This window comes from Vanessa atalanta, chromosome 19, assembly GCF_905147765.1.
Source record: "Vanessa atalanta chromosome 19, ilVanAtal1.2, whole genome shotgun sequence".
In the NCBI taxonomy this organism is placed as follows: Eukaryota; Metazoa; Arthropoda; class Insecta; order Lepidoptera; family Nymphalidae; genus Vanessa; species Vanessa atalanta.
Genome location: NC_061889.1, coordinates 8077859 through 8100782, shown reverse-complemented (window position 1 = coordinate 8100782; position 22924 = coordinate 8077859). Strand labels below are relative to the sequence as shown.

The 22924-nt window shown below is 33.2% G+C and overlaps 1 protein-coding gene across 3 annotated transcripts in view; it reads left to right on the top strand.

The window, feature by feature from the left end:
• The window catches only part of LOC125071227 (dystrophin, isoforms A/C/F/G/H), a 557159-nt gene that overhangs the window by 51133 nt on the left and 483102 nt on the right, over positions 1–22924 (top strand). For all 3 annotated transcript variants that reach the window (XM_047681335.1, XM_047681338.1, XM_047681337.1), the window contains exons 35-37: positions 4848–4967; positions 12648–12812; positions 13087–13339. In XM_047681335.1, the coding sequence (XP_047537291.1) occupies positions 4848–4967; positions 12648–12812; positions 13087–13339 (538 nt within the window). The remainder of the gene's footprint in view (positions 1–4847; positions 4968–12647; positions 12813–13086; positions 13340–22924) is intronic.

Here is a 22924-nt window from a genome sequence, read left to right as displayed (position 1 = left end):
TGGAAAGTGCATGACTAAGTGAAGCCGTTTGAATAGTAAAGCTACTGCCATATCCGAGAAGCAATGACTGTGAACTGGTCGTTTCTCGCTCAGTAAGTATGAACCAAAAATTATATCAAAATATAAAATTATTAAATGTATTTTTGATATTGTATGGATCGGAATGTTTTACCGAGAATATCTCGCAAGATATTCAACAGTAACGAATTCTTTTTCATCAATTTCCAAAAGTATATTCATTGAATACAATTAATTTTACTTGGTAGTTGGGCTTTGTGCAAACCCGCCTGGGTACAACATCAGCTACCGACAAACATCAATACTTAGTATTGTTGTGTTCCGGTTTGAATGGTAAGCGAGTCAGTGCAACTACAGGCACAAGGGTTGGTGACGCATTAACGATGTAAGGAATGTTTAATATTTTATAAAGCACCAATGTCTATCTATAAGCGGTGATGACCCTCCACCAATAGGAGCCTATTAGAACGACCGTCTACCTATAAGTTTTTTTTCTAACATTTATGAATGAAAATCAACGAATCCTATTATAACTCGAAATAAATATCTTGCCTAAATTTATTTTGTCTTAAAGATAGCTTGTTTCAATTTGTCAGCCAAAATTTAATTTGTGCATAACAAAAATATATTAATTAAAACACCTCACACGCGCGAGCTATTTCTGAAACCATGAGAATATTCCTGTCCTATCTTCTGTTTTTACTTTGAAACGTAAAAGACTTATCCGCATATAAAACGTAAACAATATTCAACGTTAAGCTTGAAGCTGTAAAAGCCAAAATTCCCTGTTTTTGTCGAAATTTTCAGATGATAGAGTCAATGAAATCTGTTCATATTACCGGTCTTAGTCTTTCGTACGGCTTTTCGGAGAGTGTCCGTTTTGTTTAAGGATTTCTATATTTCACGAGTGAATTTTCGAAGGAAAGGTTTAGTGTAGATCTATTTATATTTATTTTATTATTTTTATTTAAAAGTGTGCAAAGGTGTAGCAATAAACCAATATTTATGTATGTTATGTGTTCCTCCTTATCAAAGCAGTTTAAGGTAAAGACAATTTTTATATTATTTTCTTTGGTCTATATATACAAAGTATGCGTGAGTACGTAACTGTTCTGCAACTAATCGGTTGGACCGATTTTGATGAAATTGTTTGTGTGTTTTTAAGTGTGATTTAGGTGATTTAGATTAGACCATTGAATCGATGTGATCGCAAAGTAAATGAGACTTTTTCACCCGGAGAAAGTCGCGATGTACCACTAGTAATTATATAGTTTGATAAAGAAGAATGTGCACTATGCAAAGTTTCGTCGAAATTGTGTTGGAATTATGTTTAACAAGTAAAAAAAAGACATATACGATCGTTAAAAGATTTATTTCAATGAAAAATTTTAATTAATTGAATTCAATTAAAAGAATTAGAACCTATTCGTTAGTAAAATCAAATGTAAATATATATGAATTTTAATCGTACGAAGTCGGAACTAGTATTATATACGTCCAGTAGCCGATATGAGTGTTGAATTAACGCTAGTCGATGTCTACCGGTACCAGGTTGTAACGTACGCAGATAAATAAGCTGGAAAAGTTTTAGTAAAAAAATTGGAATTTTCACATGAGGCGTGGTTGGAAAAGGGTGCGGATAAGGCTATTTTCCGTAATCGTCACGCGGTTACACCCGCCTTTATATCTACTATAAAGTTTTGATTAAGGTTTAGTGCTTTAATTGTAGTGTAGTGTAGTAGTGGTGTAATCAGGTTAATTCCTATGGTCTGATATCAAGTCCAGAAGTTCATCGTTTTATACGGAATATTTTTAAGTAACAATTTTATTAATTCATAACAAACAAAAATATGTTTAATGAAAAATTAAAAAAGCAAATAAACATGATTATAGGTGAGCGTTTATTTGAAAAAACATTTTTGATGACTCCTTTTATCTCTATATTTAATCTGTTCTGTAAGACGAACATTTTTGCTTATATATTAAAACAAAACCTTTTCAAAACTCATATTTATTTAAAATTATACATATTGTTTTTTTAACCCCTCTTAGTTCCTTTTATTATATGAGGTTTAATAATATTTAAACTTATTTTTGTAATTGTTTAATAAGAATATTATTTTTTTGCCATTAATTATTCTCAAAGTTTGTTAATTTATTTGGTCGTGTCTGTTATTTTATACATAAAGCGAAAGTAACTTTGTTACAGCCGTGTGCCCACGACACACCTTTTTTTTTTAGGAAATCGAGACTGAGGACTCATTCTATTCGACATTATTTGACAGTTCGTCGGTTCGTTCGCATTCGGCGAGGACACAAACGTATTATGTTTGAAATAAACCGTACACAGCTTCATCGTTTTCGCAAACATTCGCTTTTAATTTGAACACGGTTGTGGTTCCTTGCGTAAAATTGACTGAATCGAAATTAAAACGGACCGTTTATTAAACTGCATGTATATTTCGCAAAGAACTGGTTTATCTTAATATCAGTACCCGTGGTAGCTTTGCATTCAATATTGTGACATGACGATCTAAAGTGCGTTATGATCCTAATTGAATAAAGATTATTTTCACTTTGATTGTTTTGTATATTTCTTTTACAATTCGTAATTAATTAATTATTTATTTATCGAAATTTTTACCTTAACGAATTAGTAGATGTGTATTTAATTTCTGTAACAGGACCATTCAAAAGTTCTCTAATCAGCCTATTTGATTAAGAATATTTACATTTTTTTTTTCTTTCTAATGAATAAGTAGATACGTATTTGTAAATTATTTAATGCTTTTATATCTTATAGATACCTGTGTTACTCGGTCCGGTGTAATCATTGCATGTGAGCCAATTCTATAGATGTCGCGATCGGAAACTCGTCTGTATTATGGGGAAATGGCTGATGTATCTCACAATACGAACTTAATATCATGCAAAAAAATACTTTTACATAAAAATACGTGTAGCTTTAGCGCTAGAAAAAGTATTTATTGTGTTTTTCGCCAGTTCATTCTGTTTTAATGATATCTTGTAAATGACGATTTAAGGGCCTACTTGAATAAAGTTTTTCCTTCGTCTATAAGGGTTGTTTCTTGTAACATAAATTTATATTAATCGTAAAGTTCTATTTCGATTTTGTTTTTGTTTCGTGTTCGTGGGTGAAATGTGAGCCCGTATAATTACAGGCCCATGATACATGCCACCTAAGTCACCATGGTTGATGGTGCTATTTAAGAAAGATTTCGTGGTCCATTCCACATAATTAAAATTAATACATTTGTATTTTTTATGTGAATTTTGGATGCTTTAAAATGCCAAAAAATACCCGCTGAGTTTTTTCTCCGGTCACGTCATTTTCTCTTCCGAACCGGTGGTAGTGCTTAATTAGTCAATCATTAAGTAGATAATCATAAGAATGTAATACTTCTGTATTTAATAACTAAACTGGTAACAGAAACGTTAAGTAAAGGTTTATTGAAATTTATCTCTTTATACCGTCGTTCACATTATATAAAGCACTAGCGACCCGCCCCGACTTCGCACGGGTGCAATGCTGAAACTAATTAATATACTACAGAATGTCTTACAACGTTCACAGCTTTTCAGTCGTTAGACAATACAAACCTCGTCCCTACGTTTTAAATCTGTAATATCTTCGAAAATATTCATTTAAATCACAGTAAAGCCTGTAAAGGGCCATATTAAATCATAATGTGTTCAAGGTACTTAATTGGATAAGTATTTATGCTGTATTGCTAAAAATCGCTTCAAAAATAAGCCATTATTTCTCGTAACAAGTAAACGGTAAAAAATGGTTATTGTTGGTTTGTTATAGTGTAGGTCTATCTCTTAGGGATCTAAGAGATTGACATATACCATCGTGGACTTTTTTGAAGACCTTTTTAAGGTGTATAAGACTGTAGTACATTATTTTGATCTATCTATTGTAAGCGCAAAAATGTTTTTATTTACGACATCACTTTAGAAACCTCTAAATTATCAGCGTTTCTCTACTATATTGTGCATGTATATAAACCTTCCCCTTAAATCAATCTATCTATTATAAAAACCGCATCAAAGTCCGTTGTGTTATTTCAAAGATCTAAGCATACACAGTGACAGACAGCGGTAAGCGACTTTGTTTTATACTATGTAATGATTATAATGTAAGTAAATTTCAAAGAGTTAAAAATGCAAGATGCCGTGTTTCTTGAAAGCATATGTGTTATATTACGAGTAGTTTAGAATATAAATTGTTTGTGTGCTATGCATTGCTACATCAGGACTTGGACGAAAATGCTGCATGCCGGCGGCGTCGGCTTGCACAGTCGTAAAACAAATTTATTGTGTAGACTGTAGACCTTGCGTTGCACTACACGCTGTGAACTGAGATGAGACATTACGTATCGGTTGTATGAGTTTTCAATTAAAAATGGAAATATTATATTAAAGATTAAAATAGTGTGGAGTTTGTATTTAAAGACTTCTGAGCAGGATAGAGAAAAAAAAAAATTGTTGTTTACAGATATAGGTACAACTATCGAGTTTCTTGCCGGATCTTTTCGGTATAATCTACTTTTCGAACCGGTGGTTGCTTTAAATTCAATTCAACAGTTTAATATGACGATTCAAAAGTGCTTTTATAAGTCTACTTGAATAAAGAATATTGATTTGATTTGATATACACTATTGTATAGTTAGTTTACAAGTGAATACAATTCGCTTGCCCAAATAATATTTACTAGTCCAAAGTAAATGCAGATAAATATGCATTTACTTCAATCTTTCACGTGTAAACTTTGCGTTTAAATTAAGTGTTTTTTTTCGTTCAGGCCCGCGAAGAAGAGCTCGGTCGCGCGGCGCGTGAGGCGGAGACGCAGCTGCGCGCGCACGACGCGCCCGACTCACAGGACGCACGGCGCTTGCGCAACGTTCGCGACGAGTTGGAGAAGGTAAAACATGTCATACTGATATTATAAGGATGTAATTCTGTTTGTTTGTCAGTTTTCAGCTGTGGTGATACTGTACTAATCCAGTCGATATGGAACTTTCGCTTTACGATAGATTTGAGTTTTATGATGGTCAATGCTGTATCGTATATGGTTACGTTTTTCAATGGCCGCTGTCAAAATATACCAAATTATATATAAAACTATATGTATATACGTATATGTTACAGACCTTATAATTGTCTCAAGAATAATAACAATTATTGTTATAGATTTTTTTAAATAAAAAAACTATAAACCTTAACAAATTATATGTCCCACAGTTTTGAGCATTATCAATACTGTGTATAAATACAATATTTGAATAAAAGTAATTGAATATATCTTATAAAAAATCGCGTGAAGTCAGAAAGAGTAGCTCTATATAAGGGAATAAATATAAAAAATCAACGAATAAAAATAAGTATTATATCGTAAATCGTATATGAATATTTTATGAATAAAAACCAATAAAATATATTCATACAACGATGCTTCCAATAATCTCAGATATATTATTCCAATAATATCATATCAAGATGTCTCTGTCTCGTCTTCGTCGTTATTTTTAAAGCAAGTATTTTCTTGTAACTTTAGAGTTTTCATATCACCGAACTGAAATATCAAAGTCTCTAATATAATAATAGTTAATTTTGTGTTTTAATTTATCAAGAAATGGACAGATATACGAATTGAAATTCTCTTTGTTAATATTTCATGAAAAAGAGATAAAGTTAGTATTAAAGTTTTATCACGGTAGGGTATAAAATAGTATTTAGCGAACGATGTTTTCGAAACATTCTTTCCTTTAAAATAGTTTTAAAAATCCTTTTTTATTCAAGAATGAAATGCTTTCTATAAAAGCACAAGAAAAAATAAGATGACCCATTTGCCTTTCTGCTTCCTTTCCGCCTCTCCGGCTTCCTGCTTGTAAATAAAAGATCATAAAATCTTCGAATAGATTTTTCAGAATAAATAAAATTGTTTAAAAATTTATACTAATATGTATCTGTCTTTATATATTGTACTAGCTGTACCCGCGACTTCGTGCGCATTGTTTGAATTTAAGTTATTTGGATATTGTAGCGTGATTTTATTTTTATTCTATATATAATTCTAAAATAAAAGTAAAATAAAGTTACTCCTAAGCTACTCCTAAGTTACTCCTTATTACATCCGCTATCTGCCAGTGAAAGTCCCGTCGAAATCGGTTCAGCCGTTCCAAAGATTAGCCGCAACAAATAGACAGAAAGACAGACAAATATTGTAAAAAATGTTATTTTGGTATATGTACCGTGTATGCATACATATGCATTTAGTAAAAATTAGTTATTTTAATATTACGAACAGACACTCCAATTTTATTATATAGATAGTTTACAATAATAAAGAGTTAGATAATTATTAATTTTGCGCTTATTGTGATAGTTCCTAGTCTATAATCTAATGTCACGTTACCCTTGGGTGTAGTAACGTTTAACGCGAATGAATCTTACTACTTAAAATGATGAAAACTAGCTTGTTGGAGAGTAGATTCTGGCAACTATCTTAGAAATTTAAATCAATTGAAATCGCGTCTTTAGTTCAAATGCAAATATCCTTAGTACATTGCTGTAAGTATAAACAACCGATAATCTTGTATTATTAGCATCGAGTTCGTTAATATGAAAGCTATTAACGTGTTCAGTAACATGTGCTAGAGAATTATGGTACAGTTTACGATCGATGGAACGTTGCAATGTAAAATATAACCGCGGTTAACTTCGTATGGAGATTTTGATACGCGGAGTGCAAGGATTGGTAGTCGATTTGTATGGGAAATTGAAATTTATATCAACAGTGAAAGGATGTAATTTCATTAATAAGAGTTTTAATATATGCTGTAGGCAGCAAAATTAATTTACAAAATACTAGTTGCCACTGTCGTCAACTGTTAGGCATAAAAAGTAGCCCTGGGCTTTGTACAAAAGAAAAGGTGAGTTTTGAATTTTCGCGGGTTTTTATCGATTTTTTTTTGTTATGTTGGTACACATGTTTCTCATATGTTGACATTATCAGCCATTGAAAAGAATCCGAATTAAATTTTGCGTCAATAATTGAATAAAATGCTCCACGCACGTAAAATGTTGACTGGAATTTGTCGAGTCTACTTTGTCACAAAAAAGTGCTTATAAGTGGTACAAACGCTTTAAAAAAGACCGAGAATATTTTGATGACGATGAGCGTCCTGGAGTTGCAGCCACGTCAACAAGCGAAGAAAACATCGAAACAGTGAAGAAAATGGTTTTGAAAACCGTAGAATCATTATTAGGAAAGTTGCAGAGGATGTTGGCATATCATTCGTTCTAATTCCATGTAATTTTTTCGAATGTTTTGGGCATGAAATGTATGGCAGCGGAGTTTGTTCCGAAATTGCTAAATTTTGAGCAAAAGCAACGTCGCATTAGTATCGCTCAGGAGTTGTTGTTGCCAACAACGATCCAGATTTGCTCAAAAGGCTCAGATTTGCTCATACCTGGTGACGAATCGGTATATGGTTATGACGTCGAAACCAAGGCCCAATCATCCCAATGGAGTCGGCCTGAAAATTCAAGATCAAAAAAGCACGCCAAATTCGATCAAATGTGAAGGTTTTGGGTTTTGCTTACTGCTTTCTTCGATTGCGTGGCGATGGCGTAATACATCATGAGTTCTTGCCAACAGGTCATACTGTTAAGAAGCTGTTAAGCTGATACTGTTAAGCTTTTTGCTATAATTGATGAGTTAAAGTCGGAATCGAAGAACGAGCTGATGACCGAAAAGCTCATTTCAGAGGTGATTCGAGGATTGGAAGAAGCGCTGGCATAAATGGTGTGTATCAGAGGGGTATTACTTTGATGGAGACAAATGTATATTGATGAATAAATTTCATTTTAACTTTTCGAAGAAAATCGGTGCAATGGTTTGGCCGAGAATGAGCAATAAACGGATTGCTTGCCTTGCTCGTAGTGGTATAATTCCGACTATAAATTTAACATCTATATTTAATAACCCTTAAAGTGTGTCTGTAAGGCGACGTGACAGGTATACTATCGCGTCGCCTTACACTTTAAGGAGAAAGAAAATCAGTTTTCCAATTTTCTCATTTAAAATTTTTGCTGTTTAATTAAAATACACATCACGATATTGGCCGTGTTCCAAGTCTCGGTAAAGAACTGTAATACACTTTTCAAGTTTCGCTGGAAGTAGTTAATTTATTGCGAATATTTAATGATTGTCTGTAGACAGGAGATAACAGATTCTCAGTACTGTGGATGTTTTGTATAACATTTAATATATTTTCTATTATATTTAACTATCAATTAGGAAGATTGTTTTGAATAAGTCGGTTAGTTTGTTATGACTCGCTGCTCAAAGTTTTATCAGAATGAAGATGAGATGAGATGAGATGAGAGATGAGAATTTCTAGAGTTTTCATGATAATATTTGAAATTAAATCGAATACCTAAATGTGGTGAAGTACTGTGTGATAAGAATTTTTTTTTTTCTACAAGGATCTTACTTGGTGGCAGGGCTTTGGGTAGCAATGCTTAGTATTGTTGTGTTCCGTAATGGAAGGTGAGGCAGTGTATCTACAGGCACACGGGGCATAACATCTCAGTTCTCAAGGCTGGTGGCGCAATGGCGATGTAAGGAATCGTTATTTTTTTACGGCGACAATGTTTATTATCATTGCTGACCACAAATCCATAGATGGCCCATTTGTCACAACAACACATTTACGACTTAATCACCCCCCCCCCCCCTCCCCTCACAAATAATACAACTAGCACGATACTGCAGGGTCAATACAGAAATTTAAATATAAAAAATTATAGGCACCGAATATAAATACGATTGTATTCTTAAAATTGCGATTGTGATGCTACCCGTAAATAAAAACGTGCACACGAAAAATGAACTCAATCGAAATAATAGAAAGTTAGACGAGGCACGGACAGCACGTCTGTGGGATTTGTTTATTTAAAGAAAAAACGTATGTGTTCTCGTCCACTTATTGTTACTACCTGTCGCCTGCGGTTTTGCTTGCATTTTAAGGGTTGTTAAACAGGTATTAATCAAATAAGCAGCCTATCCATTCCTTGTGGTTCAATGCTTTGGTTGACGTAAAAGCATAACAGACAAACACATAGAGTTACTTTCGCTTTAAAATTATTATTGTCTTTATTATTACTACCTTACTTATTAAACGTCACGTGCTTTCAAATCAATCGATACACTCCAAAACAATTTGTAAAATGCTACTAACACAAAACAACGAGCCTAACCGTAGAGACAGCTATCAGACGGAATTACCGCACTGCCAATTGAATGCCACAACAATGATTAAAAGTGCACCCGTGCAAGCGTGCAGCAGTGAATTAGCACGCACGGGTGCAGTCTGCACTGACGACACATTATAGCGAACACGTAAATTAGTGGGGGTCGCCTCGGCCCCCGGCTGTATTTTGGGGTTAGCTGGGGATTTTAATGGTTCGTCTACATAGGGGAATATTTCGTAACAATGCGTTATATTAGTGTTTTATCTTTAATGTTCTTTCTTCATTTTGACATAGTATATTTTGACTAAGAGCCGAGATGGCCCAGTGGTTAGAACGCGTCTTAACCGATGATTTCGGGTTCACACCTAGGCAGGCACCACTGAATTTTCATGTGCTTAATTTGTGTATATAATTCATCTCGTGCACAGCGGTAAAGAAAAACATCGTGAGGAAACCTGAATGTGTCTAATTTCAACGAAATTCTGCCACATGTGTACTCAACCAACCCGCATTGGAGCAGCGTGGTGGAATACGGGCCAAATCTTCTTCTCAAAGGGAGAGGAAGCCTTAGCCCAGCAGTGGGAAATTTACAGGCTGCTAATGTAAAAATGTACAATATTTTGACTTTAAAAAGAGGTATTTGTAACTCCGACCGATGGCAGTCCGACCGAACACAGCAATTTTTACTATTATTGTGTTTCAGTTTGAAAGGTGTGTGAGCCATTGTGATTCTCAACCAACCGGTTGCACTTTGGTGATATAAGGAATGTTTATTATTTCTATCAGCGCCAATGTTCATATAGGCTGTGATATTCACTTATCATCAGGTAGCCCATTTCTCCGCCCGCCTACCAATACCATAAAAGTAATAAGAATTGTTTTTGTTGTACGATAGCGGTAATTTGTGTTCGTTTTGTATTGTACGTTCTAATAAACTGACGTATAGCATAAGGGCCTTGTAGAGTAAGTTCTTCTGGGTCTCTATGCGGATATTGTAGCGTTTGATGTTGACTTTTCGTCAAGCTCCTATCAATATTGATGTTTGTGAGCAATCCAAATTTGAATTACTACGAAATTGTCTGCAGTATTACCTGGCCATCGGTTATTCTGACGTCAAATACGAATCCGTATTTCTGTGTTTTAGTTTGAATTATTGAAAGTAGCACTGTTATTACCGGCACAAGGGACATGATATCATAGATCTTATCATTGACGAATATGCAAAGAATTAAATTAGTATAAAGTCTATGGGGACTCACGTTACTAAACATTTTGGTCCAATTCTATTGCAGTTAAATAAAACGTCAAGGAATCAGCTGATCAGTCGTATTCGTATTTGAAATACGCCGTGTAGGCCGACTGTGAGCGTGTCCCGGGGGTGAGAGTGCCACCTTGATTTAGCGAGGTCCTCCCGTTCGGCTATTGTCGCTCGACGGGACAGAACTTAATCTCGATTGTTAAATATTTCGTTCGGTCCCGTTTTTTTTTTGTTGTATCTCGACAGGTAATTTTAGCGGGAATTCGGAGAACTCTCGTTGCTATTTTTATGGGTTAGTTAGTTTTGATCTTTTGTGTATTATTTGAATTTGTTATCATTTTATATTCCAGTTAATTGCAATTACATTACAATGATCTTAATGTGGAAAAAAATATGTAAAATATTTTTTTAAGATAAATTTGTAATTTTTATAGTGCAATGTCTTTGTCCTTTGAGAGTAGACTGGGATATGTGAGTTAAACGCAATTTGATGTAAAGTTTTTTATATTGTTTTTATGTGTTGCATTTTATTTTTTTTATTTGACATTGAGCTTAAAATTGATGTTGTGAAATAGCGTCAGTTCAAACCAATTCTTTTAAAATCTGAGAATTAAATATTCCAATATTTTAATAAAATAAACATTTCCTTGGTTATTACTATAAAAGTTTAACTTGGGATAAAATATTGCAAGTGACTTTCAATCTTGTTCCTTTCAATCGCTTAAAATGAAACATACAATCTAGTGATACATTAAATATTATAAGAAATTGCGTTAACGTATACAATTATATAATAATTCTGTCTCGTAAGCAATAATGAGTTCATTTTTTTTAAATGTATATGTTCTTGGGAACTCGTGGATACTATTCGTAATATTCTTGTTTTATCTTCACATTTGTATAGCAAAGCAATATCCCTCACCGCGATAATGTTAACAGCAACACTCTAGTGGATCTAATTAGTAGTTCACTCACAATACAGAAGTGGGCCCGGTACGTACTAGCGGCGAGACTCGACTGCACTCACCGCCCTCCGTCTGCGTCCGTGATCGCACTCATTGCCGAGCTAATGTCTCATGTTCATAGCTGATGTTTAACTTACCTGTTACAAGAATTTAAACTTAACGAGATGTTAGAAGTTGTTACTTGACTATATTATTTATTCTCACACTGAATATTAAATATATGCATTTTTTCCGTCGTTAAGGTTCTGATTTAAAGTCATACAAATAAACATATAACAAAATCAAGTTTTTAGAAAACGCTTTTACAACTGACTTATCTATAAACTGATATCTAAAGCAATTTGATATTTCTTATTTCAAATACAAAAAAATTTCATATTAAGTAAAGACGTATTTAACTCGTACTTACTTTGTATTTAACGCTTTCTTAATCCTGTCCTCCGATACTTGTTAATTATCCAAAATTAATAATGTTTAATTCTACATAATATATATTAGCTTAATATATATTTAACTTTAGGAAGATTAGTAGCTACTAGAAAATAAATTCATAAAAAAGACCATTATCCTTAGAGACGCGAGTTCTTAAAGCATTCTTTGTACTTGGCAGACTTCGTCCGTAAAAGTTGAATGAAATTAAGTAAATATCAGCAGTAAGCTATTCTTTCTCGAGCACATATTTGGATTCCAGTAACGTAGTTGCCTACCCAAAACTTTGAGGCATACTAGAAAATACTCAAAAGTGTGGAGTAGTGAATGTATATGAGGGCAGAAAAATATTGTTTCGTTTACAATTGATTGATAGAACAGCAAAAACTGGTACACGGCCGCTTCGCTGAGCATTTAATAAACTTTAAATCTGAAAAAACGGCGTATCGATCAAATAAGAAATCAACAAATGAATACCGATGCTTTGTGTTGTTTTCACAAAGAAAATAAATGTGTACATGGATTAAAAAAAATCATGCTTTTTGAGCTAATTTTATCTTATAAGAAACGTTCTATGCCCGAAAGTCAACATTCAACAATTGTTCAATATAATATAGCAACTTATGCAAGGTTAATTTTCAATAATTATTCATTTCATTCAATTTCAAAGTTTTCATTATATAATTAACAGGCTCAAGCAAGTCTATCAGCTCACGGCGAATACGTAAAGAGCAAGCTGACCGCACTGGGCAAGTACACGACACGGTTGGACGCAGCGCTCGCCTGGGCAATGGAGACACGTGCGCGACTCGCTCTAGCAGACGACCTGCCAACCGCTTCGCCAACGGATTTGGACGTGAGTTATAATGATGGCATTTGACCGCGTATAGTCTAGATGGCTAGATCTGTATCAAATCCAATTGATGCGCCATTCATATTAACGTTATTAAGGTTAACGTTTCGTTAATATATAATAATGATTAATTTTAACATTAGAACACAGACATATAGACATAGTTATTGTTGATTTCAATTAGTTAACTTCATTTTTACTATCTGTATGGAGCAAGTTAAAATAATGTTGGTTAAAATAATAGTTATTAATAAATTTAAAATTTGACTTACTACAGACTATAATAAAAGACAAAGAAACGGAAATTCGAGAGGTTCTCGAAAATTACAACAACATAGAACGCGAATGTGTCGCAGCGAAGCAAACCGTATCACCCGAAGTCCGAGAACGAGTGTTAAAGCTAAAAGACGACTGGGCGTTCATTCGCGATAGTTCTAGAAGATCTCAAGATGTCCCAGTTCGGGCGCCATCGACACCGCGTTTTTCTATGGAACGACAATCGGACGGTGACAAGTCAGATTCGCAGCTCGGTGAGTGTTTCTGGTTGCGTGTGGCGGTAACTTAATAACACGTAGTTAGAAATTGTTTGGCTACTAACATTGGATGTTGGGTGAGGGCTCATTGATAACATTATATTGGAGCAAATGTTTTATCAAATATCATTCCTAATTCAAAAAAAAAGTGGTGTTCGTATTTATTTTCGATCGATAAAACTACTAAAAATAAAAACAAAACAAAATTGATGTGCAATCAATTAAAGTACTTTAATTAATTAACTATTTTGATTAATAAAATAAAATAAATTATTTTTTCGACATTTGTTCCATATCATAAGTTACATTTGTATAAAATTTCATATTTGTGCAATGGTGATGGGCAATAAAATGATTTTACTAACCGCTTGTTTCATTCGCTAACCTGTGCTCGTTATTTTTTTTACTTAAATAGTCTTAAATATCTTTAATAATATATATAATCTTGTGTAAAACATTTTGCAGGATATTTTTAAATGACAATTATTTTAGTTTTAATCGAAAAAGAAGATAAGTTGTGTTTAGTAAAATAAATTCGTTTTTTATTCTCTTCGAGTTATTCTCGAAGATTCGAATTAATCGATTACACAAAACTGTATAAAAATGTTGTTTCAGAGAATTAAATACCTCTTATATTTTAGAGGAAAATATAATGACTTAATGGCATATGTTACGTACAGGATTCCCATACTGAACCGGTATTAAACGTAAATAATCGTTGACTGTAAAACATTTCCGTCCACAATTATGTGTTATTTGATAAGTGAAATTGTACATTTTCCGCAATCGCAACAACCGTTTCGTTTGTTGCATAAAATTGGTGTCGACTTTGCAATGTTAACTACAACGGAATGCTTTTAGCGCGGGAGTATCACTAAGCTTTAATTATAAAACGTATCTTTATATACATAGGTATATAAATTAAATTCTTCGATAGATATTTATATTTTTGATTATTTAAGCCTAGATAGACTGTCACGGGAACGATAAGAGTGGTCAACAGTTGGACACTAAGTACACGCACACCAGTAAAGTAGTATGACATTTGGCGAATGTCAAGTGGTTGTCACGCACACGAAGATAATAACGTTGACTCGTTTATTTAGGGTTCCGTAGCCAAGTGGCAAAATTATATACCCATATAAATTCGTCATGTCTGTCTGTCCGTCCGTATGTCACAGCCACTTTTTTTCGAATCTATAAGAACTATACTGTTGAAACTTGGTATGTAGATGCACTCTGTGAACCACATTCAGATTTTCACATAAAAATTTAAAAAAAAACTATAAATTTTGGGGGTTCCCCATTCTTAGAACTGTAAAATATTTTTTTTTTCATCAAACCCTATCTATGGATATTTTTTTCTAAACTGAATAGTTTGCGCGAAAGACACTTCTAAAGAGGTAAAATGTGCCCCTCCTCCCCCTGTAACTTCTAAAATAAGAGAATGATAAAACTAAAATTATTTACTAAACATTCTATTAAGAGGTTAATCTAAGATTCGTATAGTATAAAAGTCCACACCCCAAAAAAATATTTCGTATTTTTTACAATTTACGATTAATAATATTATATACAAACATTTTCTCTCCGTTTTTTAAAATCTAACGATATTACCTATAAATGTTGTTTACGTGGTAATTAGTAATTTAAAATCAATGATAACGATGACAGAGGGAAATTGTCTAACTAAACACCCTTTAAACGAAATTTGTAAGTTGATATAAAGAAAGCAACTAAAATATTCTCAATTTAATTCTGTACGAATTGATGACGGAACCTATATTTTTGTAATTCTTATCTGAATTAACTACTCAAGCAAGATACGTATAATATATAATCTATATTAATAACTTCATGCAGGTCTACGATCGAAACATATCCACAAGTAGAAATCGCTAAAAATTATGATTTTTAAGTCAACAACATATAATTTAATTCGAATAATCGACAAATTTCGATATTAAATCCATAAAATTCAATGACATGACAGTTCAACGGGCGGCCATGTTTGACGTTTACGGATGCGTTCAGTAAGTGTATACCAAATAATAATTTCGCACAGGGGTACGGTAGACTCGATGGAAGGCTTATTCACGATAAAATATTCATCAACGTTTATGAATAAGTTATATAACCGTATTCGTTTAGTTTTATTTCTTTTACCCGAGCGTGGCGGTTTTTTATCTAGTATTATTGTAATTGGCTGCGCTTTTGCGCTGACGTGACAAACATGAATTTCATGTTATTATGATATATCATCTAAATATGGATTTTGAAATTTATCATTAGCTTCGACGCAATAGTTGTCCCGTTGCTAAGAGAAATCTTTGGTTATTTAAATGTTTGTGTATCAACGGGATCATAGTTCGATGATCTATTTGAATGGTTACTATAATAAATTTTGTGCTTTTGACACTAGTGTCGATGCAAATCACATGAACATAAACCATAACTTTGAAATTGTCTTGAGTAACTTAGGAATTGGTCTAGAAATTTTGCTTTCAAATATTAAGGGACTTTGTTCTTTATTTGTATAAAACTAAAGCGTATTTTGGTATAAATTTGTACAGTGAATGGTTGAATCGTACTTAGTTAACCAAGTTCTGATGTTCCCTCGACCGCAAAACCATTTTGTAGTTTCGCTATGATACCGGCTAGATGATTTAGTCAGGACCTAGCAACCGTATCTGTTGGTAAAGTATCGTTATGTTGAATTGGTTTCGTTAAAGTGTCCTTCATTAATGTGAAGCTTAAAAATTGTGAATAAATTTATATATATGACGTATATCTTATGCTTAATGCAATAATCGTTTGATTTTATAATGTAAAGTTTATAAAATGAGTTGAAAATCATTCCAAAAGTAAATCTGGAACTCATTTTTTACAAGCGACTACTACTTTTAAGTTAGATCAGCTATAAACTTATTCACAATTTCCGCCGAAATTGTCTCAAAGAAATTACATTTTAAATTACTATTGAACTCAAATCAACCTCGGCTTAGTTTGATCTGAGTAGTGATTTGAAAAATGATGAGAGCCGACGTGCCCGTGACGTGGATACTACATATATCTTCGAAGATTACAGATACAAACCCGGGTGCCGATTGCGTTTTTAAGTGCTTAATTTGTGTTTGTAATGAATCTCGTGGTCTCTGAAAATATTACATGAAATTCTGCTACATGTGTACCCAATCGGAGCAGCGTGGTTCTATAACTTTCAAGCGCAGAAGTTTCAGCAAGGGGGCGTTTGTCTAAAATTTTAAGCAGTAGAATTTGACGCACCAGTTGCGTGTTAGATGTTTTTTTTTTATAATTTAATGTTGTTGATGTTGTAGTACTACTTATAAAAACAACTCATGAATGCCCATGCAACACGCGGTACTAAACAAACATAAGCGCCTGCCCGCCTTTGACGGCAAAATTAGCGACCATAACTTTTTTCATTAGAAGTTCGTTCCTGTTAGCCGCAGCCGGTGTTAAATATTATTAATTTTTCTTCATGCAATGGATATATAAATTTGCTTCCCTATTTAGAATGAATTGTTTTCATTTTAAGGAACCCACTGATCCTAATATTTTCATCAGGATTGTACCTTTATAGGTATTGTACGCAACATAGTAACCTCTTAATATTCCACTGTTGAGCAAATAACATCCTTATCTCTTCTGTTCAAGAGTCAACCTTTTTGCTTTAATTACCAAGTTACTTAACACTTTGCGAATATCATAACATTTTCTTTTGAGACATGTTGATTTTCGTCTTTAGTTTAACATAGTTCTACCATTTTGTATTGTAAATAGATTTTTTTTTTGCATACGATTTATTGGACATATTTGTTGATGTTTAACGTCAGGTATATGTTTACAGTACTCTTTTCCATTTTAGTCTTTAAATAAATAACATATTTAAAAACGTAATTATAATTGACTTTAAGAATACACTAACCCTTAATACAGTTACGCTGAAAAGCGACAAAATATCCCATTATTAACGGTCTAAGGCGAGGAATTTACGGAATTTCCACATTCGTGCACGTTACAAAGCACAATGCCAGAAATGCGCGGGAAAAGGTCTAAAAGACCGACCTACTTACATCGGAGGCGAAAAAAAAAAACTAAAATGACAAACAATGCCTCGTGTTGGGACACAAAGGCGTTTCTGTGCCGCAGCAATGAGTAGGCTGCTAATAGTAGATAGGAAATGGGTCGGATGGAAAGGAAATGTGAACATATTCAGACCATCAAACGTAACCTACATACAGTTGTCGTGTTCGAGTGGTATTTATTGACAGTAATTTTATTATCGTGACCTTCCAAATTATTATTTTGACGAATACAGAATGAAAAGTTCTTCGTCCATATTACGAACCGGCGGTAGTCTTACAATAATGAGTTTGAAATATCGACTTTCTAAACCCTGCCTTAGATTAGAACGTAAAACTAAAAACACTAAAACTGAAAAAGTAGTGAATGAAATTACTCATAAAATATAACTCACCAGCGCCATCTGCAGATTGTTTCGGGATCGGCCAGACGCTTTATAGCTCCATCTTTTCCCATAAAAATGTTATTAAATTTTCAACCTTAGTACAGTAATAATATAGGCGAAAGTGTTAGAATTGTGCCTTGCAGGCGTAGTTAAAGATTCAATGCCCCGCAGTATTGGTTCTCTGAGGTATCGTAACCTGGCTACGACGGTCTACAATGTTTTGCTACGGACCTGCTACGAGATACGTAGCCTCGTAGGTTAATATGTTTAGTCTTGCATTCTAACGCTAGGAGGGCTATTTTAAGTTTTCAGTGAAACCGTATTACTAGTTTTATTTGTGGTTTTATTTAAGTGTTTTTTTTACTGGATAAATAAATATTCTATTTTTTTCTATCCTTACTTTAAAATTTTATGAAGTATGATAACTGAAATTAATGTTATTAATAACGTTATGATTATTTGCAATAATTAAATCATTTGTAATATTTTTTATGAAGATAGGGTAACTTAATTATCAGTGCACGACTTATTATTATTTAAGAATCAATTACGTCTTTGTATTATATCCATTGCATGTTATGTTGCTTATTTTTAATATTATACACTACCGTATTTGTTCTGTAACAATAAATATATTTAATTCTGACAATAATTGCATTTGTAAGACTACTGATTCTATGCTTATTTGACCATAAGTCGTAAAGGAGGGAATATACCAATTATGTGCGCTTCGAATTATTTATTTTTATCATATGATTCTTGGATCCTTATTCTCCTATCAAGCAATTAAAAAAAGGAATAATAAAATTATTATTTACTTCATCAAATTAATCTGATAATTTTTCTGACTCTACACAATTACTGTCCGGTTCTAGAAGCATTTGGGACATATACTAAGAGCAACTATAAATGTTAATGGTTTACGTGTATTACGATTAAGTTGATGCTTTTCAAATTCGTTTTAATTACTCGTTGAAAAAAAAAAATCATTAATATTATATTTAAACTAATAATATAAATGTTACATACATAGTAATTGTACACCAGTAAACACTGTTTACTGGTGTACAATAAAGAGTATATAATAATAAATAATAATAGTATATTTATATATTAATTTATTATATACAAGTAAGGAACAGGTAACACTACACGACCATTCAAAACTAAAACAACAAAATTCTTGTCAGTTCCTCTGTTGCCAGTTGCCGGTCAGAGGCTGTAGAGATGACGTATACGTCATCAAAATATCAACGAACGCAATGAATCTAATCTAAAATAGAGTTCAACTGTTTTAATATCTAAAATTTGAGTAAAATTAAACTTTAATATTTTTATCATATGAATTAAATACTTAAAAACCGGTTAGAAATGAAGGATTACACGGCAGTACGAATGAAATATGACTTTAAAATTCAACTAAAATTTTAAATCGGGGTGAAGCCTTTTATATATGAGAGTTGAATTTCTTTGGGCACGCGGTAAATTCCTAGTCAGAACTTTTCGTTACGAGTTGAGTAGTGTAATTACGGTTAAATTAAAAATCATGTTAAATGGTTAATTATAAAAAATATATAATCGAAACTAATGCCACTATTGTCTATGATATTTTATATGTCGAGGGATTTTTTTTACATTTTCTGACATAGTGCTAGTTTTTATTCTTTAATTGAAACCTGGCCTAGCAGTACTGATTTTAATGTGTCTTATTTTGAATCTATAATGAATCTCATATAAAAATGGATACGTTTGCATTTGCCGCCCATATTGTAGGAGCGCTCAGAAATAAGATCCAAAATCATATCTAGAAAATATGCCGTATAATAATAATATAATAATCAATAAAATAAATCAATTTATTGCAGGCTTAGCCCGTATTATGTGACAATATTTCTTACAGTAATATATAAATTTTAAATATTCATTTAATTAAGATATTTCTCTTTATGCATTGGGGCATGCTGGACATGTTCGTGTACCCATTGAGCAACAGTCGGAAATTTTCAGAAACTACTGTTTCTCTACAAGAAATGTAGACGCTTATTTAATGAGCCTCTTTGTAAATTGCTACTAGCCATTATGCTGGCATTTAAACTTAAGTTATAATTATTGTTGTGAGCGAAATTCCCCCATCTCGTACTAAAACAATGGAATAATTTAAAGTCTCAGACGCTTTGAGGTACAATACACACCTAGGCGATTCATCACCACTAAGTAGTATAAGAATCCGAATGAAATTTGATAGTATTGTAAACCATAATCTACAGAGGATGTAATGGATAACGCATTTTATATCGGTAGTTTCGACCACCTGTTATCGTAGATGACTTTTTGACGACCATACATTGAATCTTAAACAGTCCTAAGGTTCCTTGAATAGCGTGGTACGGCAGGCAATTGACTGAAAAAAAATAATAAAGTAGCGGCCGTACCAAACAAAGCCGCCGCGTGTTATCCGCATTGAATATTATGAATAAATGGTTTTCGATCAATGTGTGTGATAAGGACTGTTTTTAAGGATAACTATTGATGTACAATTGTTAGTAACCGTATTCTTTTTTTAACTAATTTACAAAGTTATAAACGTTGTTAACCATATTGGAACGTATGTATAAAAACTTAAGGCTAAATGTCCGAGGTTGCTGATTAGGCAACATGTCATTGACCTTCGTGACATACACTGAAGTGCGACGCGTCATCTGTGCGGTTCTTACACAAATATAGGCTTTTTTATTTTTTTTATTCTAGTATTTTTGAGGGGCCTTTGTACGCCCTATGTCGGCCCCATCGATACAAGCTAAGTTCAATCAAAATTGGTTCGAAAAGTATGACTAAATCAGTTTGAGAGAATTACTAACAAAATTCATAAATTTTATTTGCTGAAATACTCGTAGGGTTACTGAGAATAGAATTAAAAGCATCACTATTAAACAAATTTTAATTTAGTTCACATTTTAGTGTTTCTCTCAAACTGTGGTTACGGACACATGCCGATAACAAGTGTGAGACATCTAATACACCACATGCTTCACAATTGGAAGTGTCACTTTTCCTCATTATATGCTTAAACTTGCCTGATGGAATGTGTCCAGATCTGAGTCTGAATGCTATAAGTAACTTACTTCTAATAATATTACTATTTACAAACCACGGTATCCGAGGAGGCTCGGATTAGGACTTGCGGTCCGGTGCGGTTACGGCACTATGTACAATAACCCTAATAAAATAAGATATTAATATATAATATAATTACTCTGTTTGAATTGAAATATTCAGATTTGTTCTAGAAACAATAGTATTAATTTGATAAAATATTGCTATTAAATTCAAATTTTTTCTGCTCATAAGTATAACGTCGATTCTACAAAGCAGATTATTAAAAAAAAATATTGTCTATAAGTGAAGCAAAATAATAAAAAAAAAAACAAGCCTTTAACCTCGATCTAGGTAAAATGGCTACTAAACTTTTCCTAAATTATGTTTTTTTTGTATTAAAAGAACACTACCTGGGCGATTGAAATATTCATATAAACATAGAGCTCTCTTTTTTGTATAGTAGTCCTCATTCAATATATACTCGGTAGCAGAAACATAAGACTTATTTCAAATTAAAAAACTCGAATATCATTAGCCCACACCCTAAAAGATCACTTCCAGAAAAATGCATAATACGCTCGTTAAATCAAATTGACTAATAACATGTGCATGTAAATAAGCGTTATAACGCCGCGTGTCAGAAGCTGAGCCACTTTGTAATTCATGAGCCATTCATTACCGTGCTGGTTCATCGCGATTTTTAAATGGATTTTGAACAAGGGGCTCTTGTGACATGACCTATATCACTTTGATGTGAAATCTCAAAGCGGACCAACACCGACTTGATTGACATAAGTATCTGGATGGTCGCGTTTCGCTTCTACTCGCACACTACGGAATGGACGGGTTTTTTAAATTCAAGGGAATTTACTTTAACATTTTAAATTTATAGTATACTTGTTGTCGCGGGTTCGCTTTAGTGTCAGCTGTTGGTCTTCAGATTTAAAAAAAAAAGTGTATATCGTTCGGAGTTAAAGTATTTTTTTTACATACATTAGCAGCCTGTACATTTCTCACTGCTGGGCTAAGGCCTCCTCTCCCTTTGAGGAGAAGGTTTTGTAGCATATTCCACCACGCTGCTCCAATGCGGGGTGTTGTAATACACATGTGGCAGAATTTCGTGAAATAAAACACATGCAGGTTTCCACACGGTGTTTTCCTTCACCGCCGAGCACGAGATTAATTATAAACACAAATTAAACACATGAAAATTCAGTGGTGCCTGCCTGGGCTTGAACCCGAAATCATCGGATAAGATGTACGCGTTCTAACCACTGGGCCATCTCGACTCAGTTAAAGTATGCTTCATACCAAATTTAATGAATTTCAGTCGCGTAGTTTGGCCGTGAAAGAGCGACGAACAGACAGAAGAGTTACTTTCGCATTTATAATACATATTAGTATAGATTAAACTTAATAACGTATCGTATATATATTTTTTGATCTAGTACATATGCTTCGATCGTGGGACAATTAATTCATCGTTAAACTTAATTCCATAATGAATTATTCATAGTGTACTTCATAGCGTGGTGTCAGCGTCTTGTGATGTTTGATGGCATTCTTCTAAAACTTCGTGCATATGATATTGTGGTCACGTGTATATGTATATAAATCACTTATTAATGTAAGAAACGATATACCTACTTATATATACATTAAACATTTGTCATGGGTAGAATTGGACTCCTCACCCATTGAAACCGTAAATTAAGAATGTGTTCTGTCTCCTGGGTTATTTTAGAGCCCGAGATTTTATTTTTGGCAATGTATATAGGTTTCATTATAAGGCCATGTGTCTTTGTAAATACCGCAATGCTTAGTTTTCTTACATCGATAAGTTATCAGGTTATTTCCCCGGGTTTGAATAATTATATACAAATTATTTTCAGTTATTATTGTAAAAAAATACTTAATTTTGAATTAAAGTACAGCATGCAAGGTCAGAGCACATGTTTTTGTCACAAACAATAGTGGGTGAACTCATTCTACGA